We start from the raw sequence: 22,458 nt of genomic DNA, 5'->3' as shown, positions 1-22,458 counted from the left end.
GTCTGCCACCTCCTCCTCTGTGAGTACCCCTATTGATTCCACCTCCTCCTCTGTGAGTACCCCTACTGTCTGCTGCCACCTCCTCCTCTGTGAGTACCCCTACTGTCTGCCACCTCCTCCTCTGTGAGTACCCCTACTGCTGCCACCTCCTCCTCTGTGAGTACCCCTACTGTCTGCCACCTCCTCCTCTGTGAGTACCCCTACTGTCTGCTGCCACCTCCTCCTCCGAGTACCCCTACTGCTGCCACCTCCTCCTCTGTGAGTACCCCTACTGTCTGCCACCTCCTCCTCTGTGAGTACCCCTACTGTCTGCTGCCACTTCCTCTTCTGTGAGTACCCCTACTGCTGCCACCTCCTCCTCTGTGGGTACCCCTACTGCTGCCACCTCCTCCTCTGTGTACCCCTACTGTCTGCTGCCACCTCCTCCTCTGAGTACCCCTACTGTCTGCCACCTCCTCCTCTGTGAGTACCCCTACTGTCTGCTGCCTCCTCCTCCTCTGAGTACCCCTACTGTCTGCCACCTCCTCCTCTGTGAGTACCCCTACTGTCTGCTGCCACCAACTCCTCCTCTGAGTACCCCTACTGTCTGCTGCCACCTCCTCCTCTGTGAGTACCCCTACTGTCTGCTGCCACCTCCTCCTCTGTGTACCCCTACTGTCTGCTGCCACCTCCTCCTCTGTGAGTACCCCTACTGTCTGCTGCCACCTCCTCCTCTGTGAGTACCCCTACTGTCTGCCACCTCCTCCTCTGTGAGTACCCCTACTGTCTGCTGCCACCTCCTCCTCTGTGAGTACCCCTACTGTCTGCTGCCACCTCCTCTTCTGTGAGTACCCCTACTGCTGCCACCTCCTCCTCTGTGTACCCCTACTGATTCCACCTCCTCCTCTGTGAATAACCCTACTGTCTGCCACCTCCTCCTCTGTGAGTACCCCTACTGCCTGCCACCTCCTCCTCTGTGAGTACCCCTACTGTCTGCTGCCTCCTCCTCCTCTGAGTACCCTACTGTCTGCCACCTCCTCCTCCTCTGTGAGTACCCCTACTGTCTGCTGCCTCCTCCTCTGAGTACCCCTACTGTCTGCCACCTCCTCCTCTGTGAGTACCCCTACTGTCTGCTGCCACCTCCTCCTCTTGAGTACCCCTACTGTCTGCTGCCACCTCCTCCTCCTCTGTGTACCCCTACTGTCTGCTGCCTCCTCCTCCTCTGTGTACCCCTACTGTCTGCCACCTCCTCCTCTGTGAGTACCCCTACTGTCTGCTGCCACCTCCTCCTCCTCTGTGAGTACCCCTACTGTCTGCTGCCACCTCCTCCTCTTGAGTACCCCTACTGTCTGCTTCCACCTCCTCTGTGAGTACCCCTACTGTCTGCCACCTCCTCCTCTGTGAGTACCCCTACTGTCTGCTGCCACCTCCTCCTCTTGAGTACCCCTACTGTCTGCTTCCACCTCCTCTGTGAGTACCCCTACTGTCTGCCACCTCCTCCTCTGTGAGTACCAGTGCATGTGAGCGGATCGGAGCGTGAGCGGCGCGGGGCGCGGAGCGGCCGGTTTTGACGTGAGCGAGGAGTGGGTTTTAAAATGAGTCGGCGCGACGTCCGGAGCGAGAGTTCTCCTCCGCTCCAATCCACTCCAGGCCGCTCACAGTGGTTTAACACTGTTGATGTAATATACGTGCAGTACAATGCCAAAGCAACAGATGGCGATGTACAAACATGAAGGCCATTTTCAACCAATGAGAAGGGTGAACCTGTGATATCCGGTTCAGGCTTCACTCCTCCTCCTTCACTGAGTAGGGTCGAGCTGCAGAAAAAGTATCGACGCCATTGTTGTTGTCGTTAGCTTACATGCTAACGTTAATGGCAGCGACCATAGCATTGTGGCTCGGCTAGCCTATCATCGCTTAATGGAGCTAGTGAATGGATAAACAATGTTATTTAACATTGCAGAATGGGTACAATTACAATGCGGCTCAATACAAACAATTGTTAAGGGGCCCAGGGGGTGTAGACTGTTGTAGTTTGAGCTAATTTACACCATGCTCCAAAAAAAAAAAAAAAAAAAAACTGCCGAGCGACCTGGCGCGGGCAGCGGGGAGCGATCGATTCAAGGGGAGCGGGGAGCGAGCGGAGAGCGACTTGGGGGCGGGGTCAACATGAGCGATTAGCGGAGCGGACCAAGCTTTAAAGAGCGAAGAGCGGATTTCTCGGCCGCGCCGATCCGCTCACGTGGCCTGGTGAGTACCCCTACTGTCTGCCACCTCCTCCTCTGTGAGTACCCCAACTGTCTGCTGCCACCTCCTCCTCTTGAGTACCCCTACTGTCTGCCACCTCCTCCTCTGTGAGTACCCCTACTGTCTGCTGCCACCTCCTCTTGAGTACCCCTACTGTCTGCTGCCACCTCCACCTCCTCTAAGAGTACCCCTACTGCTGCCACCTCCTCCTCTGTGAGTACCCCTACTGTCTGCTGCCACCTCCTCCTCTGTGAGTACCCCTACTGCTGCCACCTCCTCCTCTGCGAGTACCCCTACTGTCTGCCACCTCCTCCTCTGTGAGTACCCCTATTGATTACACCTCCTCCTCTGTGAGTACCCCTACTGTCTGCTGCCACCTCCTCCTCTGTGAGTACCCCTACTGTCTGCCACCTCCTCCTCTGTGAGTACCCCTACTGTCTGCTGCCACCTCCTCCTCTGTGAGTACCCCTACTGCTGCCACCTCCTCCTCTGCGAGTACCCCTACTGTCTGCCACCTCCTCCTCTGTGAGTACCCCTATTGATTACACCTCCTCCTCTGTGAGTACCCCTACTGTCTGCTGCCACCTCCTCCTCTGTGAGTACCCCTACTGTCTGCCACCTCCTCCTCTGTGAGTACCCCTACTGTCTGCTGCCACCTCCTCCTCTGTGAGTACCCCTACTGTCTGCCACCTCCTCCTCTGTGAGTACCCCTATTGATTCCACCTCCTCCTCTGTGAGTACCCCTACTGTCTGCTGCCACCTCCTCCTCTGTGAGTACCCCTACTGTCTGCCACCTCCTCCTCTGTGAGTACCCCTACTGTCTGCTGCCACCTCCTCCTCTATGAGTACCCCTACTGTCTGCCACCTCCTCCTCTGTGAGTACCCCTACTGCTGCCACCTCCTCCTCTGTGCGTACCCCTACTGCTGCCACCTCCTCCTCTGTGAGTACCCCTACTGTCTGCCACCTCCTCCTCTGTGAGTACCCCTATTGATTCCACCTCCTCCTCTGTGAGTACCCCTACTGTCTGCTGCCACCTCCTCCTCTGTGAGTACCCCTACTGTCTGCCACCTCCTCCTCTGTGAGTACCCCTACTGCTGCCACCTCCTCCTCTGTGAGTACCCCTACTGTCTGCCACCTCCTCCTCTGTGAGTACCCCTACTGTCTGCTGCCACCTCCTCCTCTGAGTACCCCTACTGCTGCCACCTCCTCCTCTGTGAGTACCCCTACTGTCTGCCACCTCCTCCTCTGTGAGTACCCCTACTGTCTGCTGCCACCTCCTCTTCTGTGAGTACCCCTACTGCTGCCACCTCCTCCTCTGTGGGTACCCCTACTGCTGCCACCTCCTCCTCTGTGTACCCCTACTGTCTGCCACCTCCTCCTCTGTGAGTACCCCTACTGTCTGCTGCCACCTCCTCCACTGAGTACCCCTACTGCTGCCACCTCCTCCTCTGTGAGTACCCCTACTGTCTGCCACCTCCTCCTCTGTGAGTACCCCTACTGTCTGCTGCCACCTCCTCTTCTGTGAGTACCCCTACTGCTGCCACCTCCTCCTCTGTGGGTACCCCTACTGCTGCCACCTCCTCCTCTGTGTACCCCTACTGTCTGCCACCTCCTCCTCTGTGAGTACCCCTACTGTCTGCTGCCTCCTCCTCCTCTGAGTACCCCTACTGTCTGCCACCTCCTCCTCTGTGAGTACCCCTACTGTCTGCTGCCACCAACTCCTCCTCTGTGAGTACCCCTACTGTCTGCTGCCACCTCCTCCTCTCTGAGTACCACTACTGTCTGCCACCTCCTCCTCTGTGATTACCCCTACTGTCTGCTGCCACCTCCTCCTCTTGAGTACCACTACTGTCTGCCACCTCCTCCTCCTCTGAGTACCCCTACTGTCTGCTGCCACCTCCTCCTCTGTGAGTACCCCTACTGTCTGCCACCTCCTCCTCTGTGAGTACCCCTATTGATTCCACCTCCTCCTCTGTGAGTACCCCTACTGTCTGCTGCCACCTCCTCCTCTGTGAGTACCCCTACTGTCTGCCACCTCCTCCTCTGAGTACCCCTACTGTCTGCTGCCACCTCCTCCTCTATGATTACCCCTACTGTCTGCCACCTCCTCCTCTGTGAGTACCCCTACTGCTGCCACCTCCTCCTCTGTGCGTACCCCTACTGCTGCCACCTCCTCCTCTGTGAGTACCCCTACTGTCTGCCACCTCCTCCTCTGTGAGTACCCCTATTGATTCCACCTCCTCCTCTGTGAGTACCCCTACTGTCTGCTGCCACCTCCTCCTCTGTGAGTACCCCTACTGTCTGCCACCTCCTCCTCTGTGAGTACCCCTACTGCTGCCACCTCCTCCTCTGTGAGTACCCCTACTGTCTGCCACCTCCTCCTCTGTGAGTACCCCTACTGTCTGCTGCCACCTCCTCCTCTGAGTACCCCTACTGCTGCCACCTCCTCCTCTGTGAGTACCCCTACTGTCTGCCACCTCCTCCTCTGTGAGTACCCCTACTGTCTGCTGCCACCTCCTCTTCTGTGAGTACCCCTACTGCTGCCACCTCCTCCTCTGTGGGTACCCCTACTGCTGCCACCTCCTCCTCTGTGTACCCCTACTGTCTGCCACCTCCTCCTCTGAGTACCCCTACTGTCTGCTGCCACCTCCTCCTCTGAGTACCCCTACTGCTGCCACCTCCTCCTCTGTGAGTACCCCTACTGTCTGCCACCTCCTCCTCTGTGAGTACCCCTACTGTCTGCTGCCACCTCCTCTTCTGTGAGTACCCCTACTGCTGCCACCTCCTCCTCTGTGGGTACCCCTACTGCTGCCACCTCCTCCTCTGTGTACCCCTACTGTCTGCCACCTCCTCCTCTGTGAGTACCCCTACTGTCTGCTGCCTCCTCCTCCTCTGAGTACCCCTACTGTCTGCCACCTCCTCCTCTGTGAGTACCCCTACTGTCTGCTGCCACCAACTCCTCCTCTGTGAGTACCCCTACTGTCTGCTGCCACCTCCTCCTCTGTGATTACCCCTACTGTCTGCTGCCACCTCCTCCTCTTGAGTACCACTACTGTCTGCCACCTCCTCCTCCTCTGTGAGTACCCCTACTGTCTGCTGCCACCTCCTCCTCTGTGAGTACCCCTACTGTCTGCTGCCACCTCCTCCTCTGTGAGTACCCCTACTGTCTGCTGCCACCTCCTCCTCTGTGAGTACCCCTACTGCTGCCACCTCCTCCTCTGAGTACCCCTACTGTCTGCTGCCACCTCCTCCTCTGTGAGTACCCCTACTGTCTGCCACCTCCTCCTCTGTGAGTACCCCTACTGTCTGCTGCCACCTCCTCCTCTGTGTGCCCCTACTGTCTGCTGCCACCTCCTCCTCTGTGAGTACCCCTACTGTCTGCCACCTCCTCCTCTGTGAGTACCCCTACTGTCTGCTGCCACCTCCTCCTCTGTGTGCCCCTACTGTCTGCTGCCACCTCCTCCTCTGTGAGTACCCCTACTGTCTGCCACCTCCTCCTCTGAGTACCCCTACTGTCTGCTGCCACCTCCTCCTCTGAGTGCCCCTACTGTCTGCTGCCACCTTCTCCTCTGTGAGTACCCCTACTGTCTGCTGCCACCTCCTCCTCTGTGAGTACCCCTACTGCTGCCACCTCCTCCTCTGTGATTACCCCTACTGCTGCCACCTCCTCCTCTGAGTACTAGGGATGTCCCGATCCGATCACGTGATTTTCCGAAGATCGGGATCGGCAAAAAATAAATAAAAAAATTTGTATTTTATTTATTTATTTTTATTCAACAAACATGACCATGTTCACGTCTTAAACTCATACTGAGGCCTTAGTTTTGGTTTTAAATTGCATATCATTCATTTATTTATTGTCACACAGAGCAGAAGAATTTTGCCAAAACAAACCAATAGTATCCAGCTGCAGAACGGCAGACCAGCCAAACTCTCAGACCCAAATTACATTTTTTATTTATTTTTTTTTAATCCCAATTTCTCACATTACATTCACCCTGATGTTGACGTTATCCAGGTGAAAAGTTTACTTCATTCAAGCGAGGCATTGCAATCCTTGACATAAATCATCATCATCTACACAAAATATGGCGCCGCTCCGACCGGCTGCCTCTCTGATCGCTCCGTCGAGACTGTGCTTTCTTTTGTTAATTTTCATAGTATTAAGAGTTTTATTTGCACCAACTGTTGGTGCATTATATGTGTATGACCGTCAGTCAATCATTGACATTGGATTAAGGGAAACTTACCGATTGGATTGCTCTCTGGATCGGATTGCTGAACAACAACAGTGGCCAGCGGAGATCCTTTGTTGTGGCCGTGGCCAAAGCCAGGAGAAGCCGCGAAGACGAGGGAAGAGAGCCGGGGTCCGGAACAGACTGAGGTCCAAAAGACACAGAACCACATTGCCCAGCATATTGTTGGCCAATGTGCAATCGATAGGAAATAAACTGGACGACATCAGAGCACGGATCCAATTCCAGAGGGACATTCGGGACTGTAATGTCCTCTGTTTCACAGAAACTTGGCTGTCTCCAGATGTCCCGAATCATACAATAGAACCGGCAGACCACTTCTTTGTCCTCCGCAAGGACCGGACGACAGAGTCACTAAAGACGAAAGGAGGCGGCATTGCCTTCATGATAAACAAGGAGTGGTGCGATATAGGCAACGCAAAGGAATTGTCTAACCACTGCTCCCCAGACCTGGAGTTCATCACGATCAAATGTCGACCCTTCTTTCTTCCGAGAGAGTTAACGTCCATCGTCCTCATCGGAGTGTACATCCCACCACACTCGAACACTGGGACCGCACTTTCAAAGTTACACGACAAAGTAAATAAACTCCAGACAGCTAATGTTGACGCTGCCATTTTGGTTCTGGGCGATTTCAACAGCGCGCGTCTTAAAAAGGTGTTGCCAAATTTCTATCAGCATGTGACCTGTCCCACCAGAGGCGAGAACATATTAGACCATGTATACTCGCAATTTAAGAATGGGTACAAGTCACAGGCTCTTAGTCCATTCGGTAAGTCCGATCACGCCGCCATTTTTCTTTTGCCAAAGTATAAACAAAGTCTCAAGCGAACGCCGGTGGTCTCGCGAGAGGTTAAGCGTTGGACCGTGACGTCAGGGGAGACACTCCAAGCTGCACTTGAATGCACAGACTGGAGGGTATTCCGTGATAACGCAGCCAATATTAACGAATACACTGAAACGGTGCTTGACTTTGTCTGTACTCTGGTAGAAGAAACAATCCCCTCTACCACAATTAGAATCTACCCAAATCAAAAGCCCTGGGTAGATAAATCCGTCCGTGAGGCTCTGAAAGTGCGCACATCAGCCTACAACTCCGGCCTGGTGACAGGCAACATGGAAGAACACAAGACGGCAAGATACGTCAGGAGAGCAGTAACAGAGGCAAAACGGCATTACAGGGATAAAGTTGAACTTCAGTTTGAACAGGCTGACTCTAGAGGCATGTGGCAGGGCCTCAGAACAATGACAGATTACAAAGGCACCTCCCTCAAGATGAACAGTGACATATCCTTAGCAAATGATCTCAACTCCTATGCGAGGTTTGAGGCTGTGAATAACAACACCAGCCTACAAACCACGGCAATGGGGGGGGGGGGGGGGTCTGCTGATGGAGACTCAGTGTTCAGGGTAACAGAGCATGAGGTGAGACGGATCTTTAAAAAAGTGAATATCAGGAAGGCAGCAGGACCGGACGGCATCCCCGGCCGCGTCCTAAAAGTCTGTGCCGACCAACTGGCCCCGGTATTCACTGACATCTTCAACCTGTCCTTGGAACAGGCTGTCATCCCCACCTGTCTGAAGAAGTCCACCATCATCCCTGTACCCAAAAAATCTACGCCTGCTTGCCTCAACGACTACCGCCCTGTAGCCCTCACCTCCATAGCCATGAAGTGCTTTGAGAAGCTAGTGAAGGGCTAAATCTGTTCCTCCCTCCCCATCAACCTGGACCCCCTGCAATTTGCATATCGCCCCAACAGGTCCACGGAGGACGCCATAGCCCATGTGCTGCACACAGCAGCATCACACCTGGACAAGAGGCAGGGGAACTATGTGAGAATGCTGTTCATCGACTACAGCTCAGCATTCAATACCATAGTCCCCTCCAAACTCATAGCCAAGCTCAGGGACCTGGGCTTGAACTATGACCTCTGCCAGTGGGTCTTGGACTTCCTGACGGGCAGACCCCAGGTGGTAAGAGCAGGCAACTGCACCTCCTCATCCATCACGCTCAACATAGGGGCCCCCCAGGGCTGTGTTCTGAGCCCCCTCCTCTACTCCCTGTACACACATGACTGCGTGGCACAGCGGAACAACAACACAATCATCAAATTTGCTGATGACACAGTAGTGGTGGGCCTGATCTCTGCCAACGACGAGAGGGCCTACCTGGAAGAGGTAGAAAATCTGTCACAGTGGTGTCGGGAGAACTGCCTCTCCCTGAACGTCAGCAAAACAAAAGAGATGATTGTGGACTTCAGGAGGTCGGGGGTCAAGGACTACAGCCCCCTCAGCATCGACGGGGCACCGGTTGAGAGAGTGAACAGTTTCAAGTACCTCGGAGCCCACATATCCGAGGACTTGACATGGACCACACACATTGACTGTTACAAAGGATCAGATTAAACCGAATATATATATTTATTTATTGATATATATTGCATAGTATTTGTATATCGTTTGATATCCCTTGTATATTCCTTGTACATATACACGGAATATCCCTTTAGTCCAGCCCATAATATTTCATTCTCCTATTGGACAGTGGTCCACCGGCGCCAGGGACCGGCCCCCGGAGCCAAGTTCAAAGTCACCGACACGACGTGTCTGGACATGCCCAACCTTGCCCAGGGATACGCGACAGAAATGAGAGTGGAACTAGTTTGTGCACCGTGCGTATAAATACGGCGCAGGTGAATGTAGAAGCCCCTTAGCCCCTTACCTCCGTACCCTTCGTGCATTTAGTATGTTACCGATAAGTTGAAGCCTCACCCACGATACAACGTGCGGTGAAGTATGGCCTGTTTGGCCTCAGAATAGAGCATCGAGACCGCGTGCGAATTAGTAACTGAATTGTCAGAGTTTGGCGCTATACCGTCGAGTGCGACATATTTCTATTAAGTCTTTAATAGTCTATTTGTGTATAGTGTATCGTGCGGTTAGAATTCTATAGTGACCAGCATCTCCAACGCTTTCTCGTATTAGCTAGAGTTCTTATCCAGGCTGGGCCGACCGCATGGCGCTTTCACCCGAGGAGACCTAGGCGAGAACCGTATGGACATGTACACTGGATTAATCTACCCGACGACTACATAGCTCTTTGCGGCTGGAATATATTTGCTTTGGTCCTATGATTTATGGAGCGGATAATCGCCGACGCCTGCACGTGTTGGATTTACCCCGAGAGGAGTCAAGTCGAGTCGGCGCTCAGAGAGCCTGAGGCCGCCTAGCTTTCTTCACTGTAGAGCTACAGTCTACAAGAGAACCAAGCTGTATTCGTCTGTGGATCAAGAGACTACTGCACCGGCTTCTGTACCTGAAGTCTCCCTAGTCATCGTTGACCAGACGTCCTACTACCGACAGATCTTCTACCCCCTTGCTGGCTTACAACCAGTGGGAACCCCTTCCAGTATCTCCCGCTATTACTAGTGTACCATAGATATAATTCCCTAAGATTCACGTTGTATAATTACCTCCTGCGTAACCAGAGAATGGACATTCGTTATTGATTTGCCTACGCATACTCCTTTGCCTTACAAGTGCATTCAAAGAATAATGTAAAGTATCCTATGTACCTTTTGCTCCATTAAATACTTGATTAATACCTTTGACTGGAACCGATTTCATTGTGGGAAGTGTTCATCATATTCATATATCGTGTACTGTATGGCCAGTAATTAAAGTACATAAAGCGGTAGTGGTTTAATGATACCATACTTATCAATACAGTCAGGGAATTGTACCCCTCAGTTACATTGACAGTGTTGTGAAGAAGGCACGACAACGCCTCTACTTCCTCAGGCGCCTAAGGAAGTTCCAAGTCAGTCAGAAGATCCTTAGGAACTTCTACTCATGTACAATAGAGAGCATCCTGACTGGCAACATCACCTCCTGGTTTGGAAATAGCACTGCACAAGACCGTAGCAGACTACAAAGAGTGACACGTTCAGCCGAACGCACAATTGGAGGGGGGCTTCCCACCCTCCAGAACATTTACAACAAGCGGTGCAGGGGGAAGGCTAAGAGAATTATTAAGGACTCGAGCCACCCGAACAACTGCCTCTTTGAACTGCTGCGGTCAGGCAAGCGATACCGGAGTCTTAAGGCGAGCACAGAAAGACTCAGAAGAAGCTTCTATCCCCAGGCCATCAGGCTGCTAAACGAACAATAAACAAAATGCAACAACCATCAAATGCACACAGCACACACCCACACGCACACACTCACTTAAACAAACACACTGCAGCACCCACTCTCCACACTTTAGATCACACAAACACACTTTATATTTATTGATAAAGGATTTGCACTACAACTCGTACACCTACTGTAAATTGTACCTAAATTGCACCTCATCCCATTTCTGCCTTGCACTATATAGTATTGTATATTAGTACACTGCATAGTATTGTGTATTGTATATTATATGGTAACTCAGTTACGTCTATTCTGCATCGAACATTGTACATATGTCTATACTGAACACTGTGACCTCATTTTTTTACCTCATTTTTTTACTTCTAATTTACATACTATACTATTGTATTTTATTTCATACTTATCTTATCTTGTCTTGCACAGTCTCTGGAGCGTAACAGTAAGAAGCATTTTGTATAAAAGTATTCTGTACTTCTGTATGACAACTATTAAAGAAACTTGAACTTGAAACTTGTATAATTAAATCAAAGGAAATGCGTTTGAGTCTGAGAGTGTGGCTGGTCTGCCGTTCTGCAGCTGGATACTATTGGTTTGTTTTGGCAAAATTCTTCTGCTCTGTGACAATAAATAAATGAATGATGATATGCAATTTAAAACCAAAACTAAGGCCTCAGTATGAGTTTAAGACGTGAACATGGTCATGTTTGTTGAATAAAAAAAAATAATATTTATCGGATCGGGAAAGATCGGTATCGGTAGATACACAAAATCACATGATCGTGATCGGATCGGGAGCAAAAAAAGGGATCGGGACATCCCTAATGAGTACCCCTACTGCTGCCACCTCCTCCTCTGTGAGTACCCCTAATGCTGCCACCCCCTCCTCTGTGAGTACCCCTACTGCTGTGTACAGCCCCTTCTGGACATGCATTGGACTCTTGGCCTTAACCGCACATTAATCGGAGGGGCTGTATGTCCGAACGCAACGATTCAAATTAGTCTGCGAGTTTCCCCTCCCAGTACCCTAGTCCTAAGTCTGCATAATTACAAACCACACTCTTGTCTGAAAACAAGCGGATCACTGTTCACAGTATTCACACAGCGAGCGAGCGAGTGGGTGTATTGATTAATATACACTAACCATGATCCATACACAACAATGTTGAGTACAGCTGTTCTTTTCCTGCTGATAATTAAATTAAAACATTTACATTTTGTCATTTAGCTGACGCTTTTATCCAAAGCGACTTACAAGTTCTGTACGACAAGCCATCAGGAAGGGCACAACTCTATCAGCTGAGCAACAATGTTCATCAAAGTGTTGAGTGCTACAGTGTAGGTTAGTTTATTAGGACAAGTGCATGACAGTACGGTTAGTTAGGGTTAGATATTTTTTTAATTTAAATTATTTTTTTTTAAATTCAGATAATGGTTGAAGAAGTGCGTCTTTAGTCGACGGCGAAAGATTGGACGTGTTTCGGCTGTCCTAACTGGGGTGGGTAGTTCATTCCACCATTGTGGGTCAAGGACTGAGAATAGGCGACTTCTCTTTTATGACCCTCCTGGAGCTTGGATAGGAGTAGGTCTGAGGCGGCCAGAAGATGCAGAGCGTAGGGGTCTTGAGGGTGTGTAGTTAGAGACCATTGACCGGAGGTAGGCGGGAGCGGTTCCCTTTGCCGCACGGTATGCTAGGTCGAGGGCCTTGAAGCGAATTCGTGCAGCAATGGGGAGCCAGTGCAGGTCCCTAAGAAGTGGGGTGACATGGGCCGACTTCGGTAGGTTTGAGATCAGGCGGGCCGCTGCGTTCTGAATGAGTTGAAGAGGCTTAGTGGCAGTGGCCGGGAGGCCAGCGAGCACTGCGTTGCAGTAGTCGAGGCGGGAGATGACTGTTGATTGGACGAGGAGTTGGGTGGCTTCTTTTGTCAGGAAGGGGCGGATCCTTCTGACGTTGCTCAGGAGGAATCGGCAGGTTCTGGTTGTCGCTGCGATGTGAGCAGAGAAGTTCAACTGGTCGTCGAGGACAACACCAAGGTTCTTTGCGGTTGGGGACGCGGTCACATCTGTATTCTCGACTGTGATGGAAAGGTCGGTCAGGGGGGAGGATTTGGCCGGTAGGTGGAGCAATTCTGTTTTGCTTAGGTTCAGTTTGAGGTGGTTGGTCGTCATCCAGGCGGAGATGTCGGACAGACAGGCCGAGATCCGCTCAGAGACTTGGATATCTGAGGGAGGGAAGGAGAGGAAGAGTTGAGTATCGTCGGCATAACAATGGTAGGAGAAGCCATGAGACGTCATAATGTTACCCAGTGATTTAGTGTAGAGGGAGAAGAGAAGGGGTCCTAAAACCGAGCCCTGGGGGACACCCGTCCGCAGGGGGCGGGTGGCCGACAGGGTCCCTCTCCATGACACTTGGTAGGAGCGGTCATTGAGGTATGATGACAGCCATGTCATCAAAACATGTGTTGTGGATACAATTTACATCTGTTATCTTCATTCCCTTCAATTTCATTCCCGACCAAGGACAAGACACACAAGGCATTCGTCTCAGCATTTGTCAACCTTTATTTTAACTCAAATAGTTGAGGTTACATGGCAGTTAAATATTTAAAATTATGATCCTCCGTACACGGGTGGGCTTTCTGCGTCATGCCCTCACTCTACCTATGTGCCACCCCTCACCTAAACCAAGCACATTATTTCATATGTACGAACTCGTCTACCATGTAGAATTACATGCATTGTGCTACATGTCTGAAAAGGCAACTCCGGGCAATGCACCCAATTCTCAACGCATTGTCCTGAGTGCATGTCCGAAAGAGGCTAATGCTTGTGTCAGCTATGCCCCCTCCTCCTCTGAATCACCCAATACATGTGTGTGTGTGTGTGTGTGCGTGTGTGTGCGTGCACCAGAGGTGTACAGATATTATCTATAGTATCTGTCAGTGGTGATGGGGCTCCTAAGTACCCATGCTTTGATGACACGTGCGTTACAGTAATATGAAACGTTTGCTGCAGGAAGTAACAATGTCTGCATTGTGGCAATTCTTTGAGGTCAATGAGTGTGACGAGAAAATTGTAAACCTCCTGCTGTGGGGGAATGGGTGGGGTTGACAAACTATTTACACACATGTTCCTGTAATGGGTATTGTATTGTATTAAGTAATGCTGCCCCCATTAATGAGGTCACTCAGTCCTCCTAATCTACCCCACAATGCAAAGCGGCTAACACATCCTCTTTTGCCGTTGGCTAACAATAGCTGCCACAAATGAACGCTAATGTACGCTACCAAATGTTGCTAAAAGAAACTCCATTATTATTTTTTTTACCTACTTTTTCTCCTCCTTCAGATTTTTCTCCCATCCCAATTTCCTCTCGTGCCAATTCTCCCTCCCCTGTCCTGATCGTTGCTCGCATGTGCCCCCCACTGGCCGGTCGTAGGGAGGATAGAAGCCCATCACATGTCCCCTCCGATACATGTGGAGGCAGCCAGTCACTTCTTATCACCTGCCAGCGCGAACTCTCATTGGCGAGGTGTAACGTGTGGGAGGCTCACACTGCCCCCGCCATTTCCTGTCTTTGCTGTGCAGGCGCCCTGACCGACCTGTAGGAGTCACTGTTTACAACGACCAGATTACCACCCATCGACTCTTCTCCCGGAGGCAACGCTGACAGCCGGATTCGAGACCGGTGTCTCTTGCATTGGTGACGAGCGCAATGTCTGCTGCGCCAACCAGCCGCCCATAACCGCCATTGTTTTTAATAGACCAATACCAACATGAATGACTTAAATTGAGATGTACTCCGGTAACGGTTCCCGGTACTATGTAATAATATTTGTTCTGAAATATTGGTATTGTTGCGTCTCTAGTGTATACCATTTTATACTGTATACAGTAGTTGGACTGTATATGGTGGATGCTTTTATCCAAAGTTCATAGGCTTTCATGTTTTGTATGAGTGGCCACAGTGGGAATTGAACCCTTGACAGTCGTAGTGCCATGCTCTACCCTGTGTGTATGTGTGTCTGTGTCCAAGTGCGTATTCCTGTGTCAGCCCCAGTCACGGGGATTATCCATCCGCGTTGACCTTTCCCAATCACATTAGACTACAGTTAGCCTCAGCCTAACAATGTTAGCTTGTTTTTCTATGGTCTGACCCCATTGACTGTAGCTCTCTAGTGTAACATGATTCTCTGCGTCTATCAATACTACCCATTTAGTCCACTGGCTCGTCTCGGAAGACAAGGGGGAGTTTGAGGTTCAATTCCATCATAATTCAGTTATATCTGGGCTGATGCAGGGTTTTAATCAGATTTATAACTGGAGATGACATATTTTAATTTTAATTGGCCCCTTGCCTGGGTTTTATGGGGGTGATAAAGAAATCTATTTCTCAGTGCAGGATTTACTTTAAGGTTGATTGTTTTGATATATCAGTCAACATACCCCTTAAGCATTGCAAGTGTACAATCTCACATAATGAGATGAATAAAGGAACACTTGAGGTGACGATGGCTACTGGCCATTGCAAGCTATTGAGTGGCCTGAGATATAATTCTGAGAAAACATTCCAAAATATCTAAACATTTGTCTCAGTCCCCTCCTAACCAGGACAAGCTTCATGCAAACTATCACTTATAAATAGACCATTATCATACATTCCTTATATCTCCTTGAAATTGGTTTTGTATGACTGAGATGTTCAGTGTTTTTGTAATATGTTTAAATGCGTTTGTATGGAGCGGCTGGGTAGTATAGAGGTCTGAGGGTATGAGTCCTGGTCGTTGCGATAGCGACTCCTACTGGTAGGTCGGGGCACCTGTTTAGTGGGGAGGGGATCTGGAGGAGATAGCGTGAACCTCTGCAAGTGTTTTTGATCAATTTCTTCTCCCATTTTCTATATTTTCTCCCATCCCAATTTCGTATCATCCAATTCAACCCTCCCCTGTCACGGACGCTGTTTCTTGCCTCCCACAAGCCGGCTGCAATGTGGACTAAGTCATACATAGCACAAGTCCCCTCCGGTACTTGAGGTAACAGCAGTCGCATCTTTTCACCTGCGCAGCTCGATCTCTCAGTGGCGAGGAGTAACGCGTGGGAGGCTCACGCTGCCCCCGACACTTCCTGATTCTACTGCGCAGGCGCACCAACCGACCTGTAGGAGTCGCTGTCCACAACGCCCGATCCCCACCCATCAGTTTCCCACCCCCTAATACGGCCAATGTGTATTAATACGAACGACCAGCTAAACTGAAAGCAAATGTGGAGCGCTGGGCTCGAACTGACGAGCCCAGCGTCTCCAGCATTTTGTGGCGAGCGCCTTGCCCACTACGCCACGTAGCCGCCGTAACCTCTGCAAGTGTTATGCTCTCCTAGTGAAACGGTCAGGTGAAAAGAAGCGGCTGGCGACTCCACATGTATCGGATGAAGCATGTGGTAGTCTACACCCTCCCCATACTGACAGTAGTGTAGTCTACACCCTCCCCAGACGATAGTAGGGCAGTCTACACCCTCCCCAGACTGACAGTAGGGCAGCGCATTGACCAGGGGGGAATTGGTATAATGAATAAATTGGGATGGGAGAAAAGGCACAATTCTTTTTTTTTAAATAAATTCTATCTTGTATGGATCTAGTGCACCACACCCATGACTAACTGAGAACTATATAATTCAGTTTTAAGTTTTCAGATGAACAATGTTTTGAAACTGAATGATCTCAAGAGTTAAGTTAGTGTTGTATTTGTTTCTAGTTAAAGACATGTAGAGGTTGAGTCATTGCAGGTGATGTATCACATGCACAGGCTGTCCAAAATAAATTCAAAATGGACGTACAGTATATGGTTGTTTATCTCAAGGGTTCAGCACTTGATTGATTGATTGATTGAAAAGTTTATTAACAGATTGCAGAATGGGTACAGTACAGTACATCTCAATACATACAATTGTTAAGGGGATGCAGACCAGAGAAAGACTTTCGTCTGGTTTCCACCAGGGTCCCCCATTTTCAATTCATCATAACATATATGACATACATGACATACAGATAGACAGTACTGCTACATCTATACATTTATGACATATCAGATTTGCAAATACAGTACTGTTTGTGATACAAAAGTGTCCAGAAAAGGAGTGTATATACATTTGGCGTAGAAACTGTACATTGGAGGAGGTTGGTGGGGTGGGGTTGGGTGGGTTGGGTGAGGGCTGTACATTGGAGGTGGGGGGGGGGGGGGGGGTTGGGTAGGGGACACATACACATTTTACACTGTACATTGGAATGTTGACAAAGCCTTACTTGGTCATTTACTGTACAACTAGGTTAGGACATTTGTAGGGGCCAGTTTCGAATTGCAGTCTCACGTAGGTGTTTTTTGAGAGTGTTTTTGAAGGTGGGTAGTGATTCACATTCCTTTACAGCTTTAGGCAGGGCGTTCCACATTGATGTGGCATAATTGCGAAACGTGTTTAGTCCCTTGTTTGAGCCGAATCTGGGTTTTACATGATTTGTGGAGCTCCCTCTGGTGTTGTGATCGTGGTATTCACTGACCTTTGGGAAGTATTTTGACATGTACATGGGTACCTTGGTCGCGTAGTGTATCTTGTAGACCAGGCCCATTGCAAGTTGCTGTACTCTGTCGTCTACTCTAAGCCATCCTAGGTTGTCAAAGTGGGCAGGGGTGAGGTGGGTTCTAGGAGTCAGGTCAAGTAGTAGTCTGACTAGCTTGTTTTGAGATGTTTGTAATTTGTTTTTTAGTGCCTTTGAGGTGCTTTGGTACCATGAGGTGCAAGCATAGTCGTAGTACCCTTGAATGAGTGCTCCTGCTAGAGTCTTCAGGGTATTCTTGTTTACCAGAGAGGAGATCCGGTACAAGAATCGCGTTCGTTGGTTGACTTTTTTTATTACATTGGTGTTACACTGATGTGATATGCACTGATATGCTTGTTATCTAACTCAAAATTCTACGTTCCTGTGATCATTTGGTCACCAGTGATTGAGTGTGAACTACTGTATGAAATGAAGGGACATTCTACATTGCTGTGATCATTTGGTCACCAGTGATCGAGTGAACTATGAGATGATGAGACATTCTACATTGCTGTGATCATTTGTTCACCAGTGATTACCACTCTGTCTCCATCTCTTCTTCCAGATTGAGCACTACCATATGAAGGTCAAGTTTAATAGTCTAAGGCCCCGTTTAGACGGAAACGCTAGCAGGTGAATCCGCAAAAATATTTTTGCGGATGTGCCTTTCGTTTATACGGAAACGGCGTTTTTACGGGGTGAAACCGCAAAAAAGTGAGACTACCTTCCAGGGTGGAATTCCTAGAAACGCAAAAGCTTTGCGATCTCGTCTAAACTATCAAAACGTATAAATCTGTTAAAACGATGACGAAAGGTTTGTCACGGCTCTGGTCGCGCGTACTGCTTACGTCACAGGTAGCAGGTATGCGCCAGTAGCCGAGACGTAAACAAAGCAAGTATGTCTGACTTATATCAACGGAGATCACCTGAAGGCTACATTGGCAGTACTTTTAACCCTTTCACTGCCACACGACAGAAGGTTACCCCTTTACTATCACACAACCGGCTGTCGTGTGGCAGTGAAAGGGTTAAATACACAAGAATCTGTCCCGCGGCGTGAGTGGACCCACTGTCTGTGAGTGACTCTGCTTTGGTGCAATCACATTCCCCATCCACAGTCTGCGAATCAGAGGCAGAGTAGGGCGGGTCTTCACAGCACGTCATGTGACATATGCGCCAATCGTGTGACAGCGGGTCTCCGTCGTTACAGCGTCGTCTGCACGGAGAATTCCACTCAAACGCTCGTCTAAACGTAAAATTAAAAGTGAAACCGCAAGATGACTTTTGCGGTTTCTGTTCACAAAACGCTCGTCTAAACGGGGCCTAAGTCAGTGGTTCTCAACCTTTTTACACCAAGTACCACCTGAGAACGTAGCTGGCTCTCCAAGTACCACCATATGACCGGCGTTAAAATACAGTCTATTCAGCTATGCACAGTTCACACAGGAGGCAAATGTATTCCTAATAACATTATTTATTGTAAACTTTTGTCAGACACAGCCACAATCATGTACAAAGGGGTAGCACTAGAACTAGCAAACTCTTCCACACAATTCTCATACAATGCAAGGGGCATTGAGAACATAATAACTAACATTCTCACATAGCAAGTGAGATAATTAAGAACTGTATTTCAGCAAATGTACTTAATTCAAACATTCTCTCTCTCTCTCACACACATACACACTCTCACACACAGTAAGTGACACACACAGTGAGCACATTAATAACAGAATAATAACTATCATTATCACACAGCAAATGAGAACATTATGAACAAAATAACAACTGTACAGTATTTCATCCAAACTCACTCACTCACTCACTCACTCACTCTCTCACTCTCTCACTCTCTCACACACACTCACTCACTCACTCACTCACTCACTCACTCTCTCACTCTCACACACAGCAAGCATTTGTACTTCATTCTCTCTCTCACTCACTCACTCACTCACTCACTCACTCACTCACTCACTCACTCACTCACTCACTCACTCACTCACTCACTCACTCACTCACTCACTCACTCACACAGCATGTTGTTGTCCATTGACAACTCTCATAAGGAGTGCCGGACTGGGGAAATCATTCAGGCCAGGAAATATAGTGTGATTCTTTTTTGTTACAAAGACTTAATTTCCTGCATTCTGGTGCAGGAATCTTTGAAATTGTACCCTTTAAATGCCAGTGTTTGTGATGGGCATCACAAATTATTGTTAAAAAAAAAAACACACAAAGTGAAATATTTTCAATATATCAAATGCAAAGTAGATTTTTCTGGGGGGGGGGTTATTATAGGCTAGCATGTGTCAATGATTAGCAACAACACTGATTTTGATGGATTTTTAGTAGGGATGCTCGATATTGGCTTTTTTACCGATATTCCGATATTGTCCAACTCTTAATTTCCGATACCGATATCAACCGATACCGATATATGCAGGGTTTCCCACCCCAAAAAACGGAATAATTTCAGGTAACTAATAATTTCACTGGATATATATATAACCGATATTTATTTTCCCTTTTCAACATGAAACAAGACAATACAATACAATAACAATACTAATAAACAAGACATCACAGGACAATAACAGTAATAATAATAATAATAATAATAATAATAATAATAATAATAATAATAATAACGACAATGACAAGACCATCAGTTAAATCAGAATAATGAAAAATAAAATAGTCATGTATAAATTAAATATATAAATTAATAAGAATATATATATATATATATACATATACATACACACATACATATATATACATGCATATACCCACATGTATGTACCATAAGGCGAGATTACTTGAGCACCAGTCATCTCCAGTATCGACAACCAAGGTCCCTACCCCGTGAGGACCCCAAATCCGGTGCCCCAGCGAGCCAGAGCATCATGCCTCTTTAACACTCCGACTCACCAAGACCTCGAATCAGGGGCCCCCACCAGTCCGAGGCCGCGTCTTGTTTGCTTTTCTCATATTTTTATATTCAGTCTTTATTTATTTTTTAAACCGATACCGATATGTTCCGATATCACATTTTACTGCCGATATCGGCCGATAATATCGGTCGGCCGATAATATCGGACATCCCTAATTTTTTGTTTTTTGTAATGTCAGATTTAACAACAACTCTTTTCAGAAAAGTGGGAGTATTTCATTTTTTATCCGACATTACAAAATGAAATCTGGGGCTGAAGTTGAATAAAAGATTTATGACTGCATTACTCTGTCACAGTGATCTCCTGGTTGTTCCCCACTTAGGTTATGTAACTATCGCACCGCCGCAACTAGAAACACTGACCTGGCCTGCTTCTAAGTTCAGTGGCATGACTGCGGACAATTATAAGATATATATTTTTTTAAGTACCACCAGCAAGGGGGCCCAAGTACCACCGGTTCTCAACCACAGGTACCACAGGTTGAGAACCACTGTTCCAAGTGAACTTGGGACCTTGATTACTATCAATAACTGAAATTCTCCCTCCCTCCCTCCCTCCCTCCCTCCCTCCCTCCCTCTCCTGCCACAGCATGAGCTGGAGAACATCGAGCCGTCCCAGGGACTGGCGGTGGAGGCCTCTGTCACCTTCCTCCAGCGCCTCATCAACCTTGTGGATGTTCTCATCTTCGCCAGCTCCCTGAACTTCACAGAGATCGAGGCGGAGAAGAACATGTCCTCCGGGGGAATCCTCCGACAGTGCCTTCGCCTGGGTAAAGGGACAGTACCTCTCTGTCGGCCCGTCTCTCTGTCAAACTCTTTGTTGGTCTGTCCTCCTTCATCTGTGTAGGGATGTTGTCTCTGTCTGTATGTCTGTACGTTGGTCCTTTTGTCCAACTTTTGTGTGTTTCTCAATCTGTTTGTATCCGTCTGCCCACAATGCTTTTGTATAGATGCCATCTTTTTCATTCATGGTAGATTCATACATTCACCACACATTTGAATTATTCTACCAGTCAAATGGAAGGTAATATCCCAAATTGTTTAGTTAGCATTTTGAGTACATAAGCTAAATGAACCAACTTTGAACCAAAAATCTGAATGAATTTATACCTGTGTAGCCAACGGGAGCCATACACGACTGCATATGTTGACATTGCATCATCAGTTGATATTAGTGATACTGATATTGTCATATTGTCTTTGTTCCTTCTGCATACTGTCACCCTATAGACTTGGCCCATCTCTTTCTGTCTCTCTCCATCAGTCTGTCAGTCTGTCCGTCAAATGTTTCTACTGTCCTCTACTCATGACCTGGACTCCTGTCTCCATTTTTCAAACCCTCCCCTCTACTTTATTTCTGTCTCATAATTCCGTCTCCTGTACTCATCTATGTCCCTGCACTCCATCTCTCCTTTTATCTCCTCATTTTACCTGCTCTCTCTCTTCTCTCTCTTTCTCTCTCTGCTCTCTCTCTCGCGCGCTCTCTGCCCCCCCCCCCCTCTCTCTCCTGTTCATCGATCCTCTTCATATCAGCCGGTACTAAGCTCCTGTATCAGCTCCAGTCATGTCTCCCCATAGCCTCGTTGACCCCCCCCCACCCACCCTTTATATTCTCCCTCTCCCCCCCGTCCCCGTCTCATATTATCAGGGCGTCTCTTATCTTGTTATTATAACCCCACCGCACGGCAACACTCTAAAATGGCCGCTATCATGATGTAGTGGATTCTGCACGTAATGGCCTTGGCTTGTTACCGAGCCGTTAGCCCCAGGCCTCCTTCAGCCTCCTGCGTCTCTCGCTCCAGTCTATTAAAGTTTCCTCTGACAGCCTCAAGAGCCAAAGCCCTCTATTCTGCTCCAGCTGAATAAAAGATATTCAAATACCTGCATTATTCATTTTACATGGAGGGGATAGGAGGGAGGGGGGGGGGGGGGCACCTTTCCCAAATGCACACAAATGAACGGGCCATGAACGGAGACGCCACGCATACACAAGCGAAGACACAGACGTGTATACACTTGCGAGCACGCACATGTATGCGCACACACACGTGCGCACATACGTGCACTCACTCTCTCAGAAAGTGATGCAATGCACCGTGTACATTGATTTAGATCATCTACTCCGTTCTCTGTACCATTTAGGTAATGGAGCGTGGCCAGCTATCCGTTTTTTCTCTGATACTCGTTACATTGCGGGACGTAAACAAAACGCTGGTCCATGCGCCACCTTGTTTCGGGAACGGGCCATTCTGAGCAGACATTATCCTCCTGCTTT

At 48.7% G+C, this 22,458-nt stretch overlaps 1 protein-coding gene across 1 annotated transcript in view; it reads left to right on the top strand.

The window, feature by feature from the left end:
- lrba (LPS-responsive vesicle trafficking, beach and anchor containing) overlaps nt 1–22,458 on the top strand; it is a 622,382-nt gene that overhangs the window by 214,025 nt on the left and 385,899 nt on the right. The window contains 1 exon segment of the mRNA XM_084317903.1: nt 20,773–21,024. Coding sequence (XP_084174029.1) covers nt 20,773–21,024 — 252 coding nt within the window.

The sequence above is a fragment of the Notolepis coatsorum genome (assembly GCF_963971535.1).
Source record: "Notolepis coatsorum genome assembly, chromosome: 7".
Taxonomy (NCBI): domain Eukaryota; kingdom Metazoa; phylum Chordata; class Actinopteri; order Aulopiformes; family Paralepididae; genus Notolepis; species Notolepis coatsorum.
Note: the sequence above shows the minus strand (reverse complement) of the source record. Positions and strands in the feature narration are given on the sequence as shown.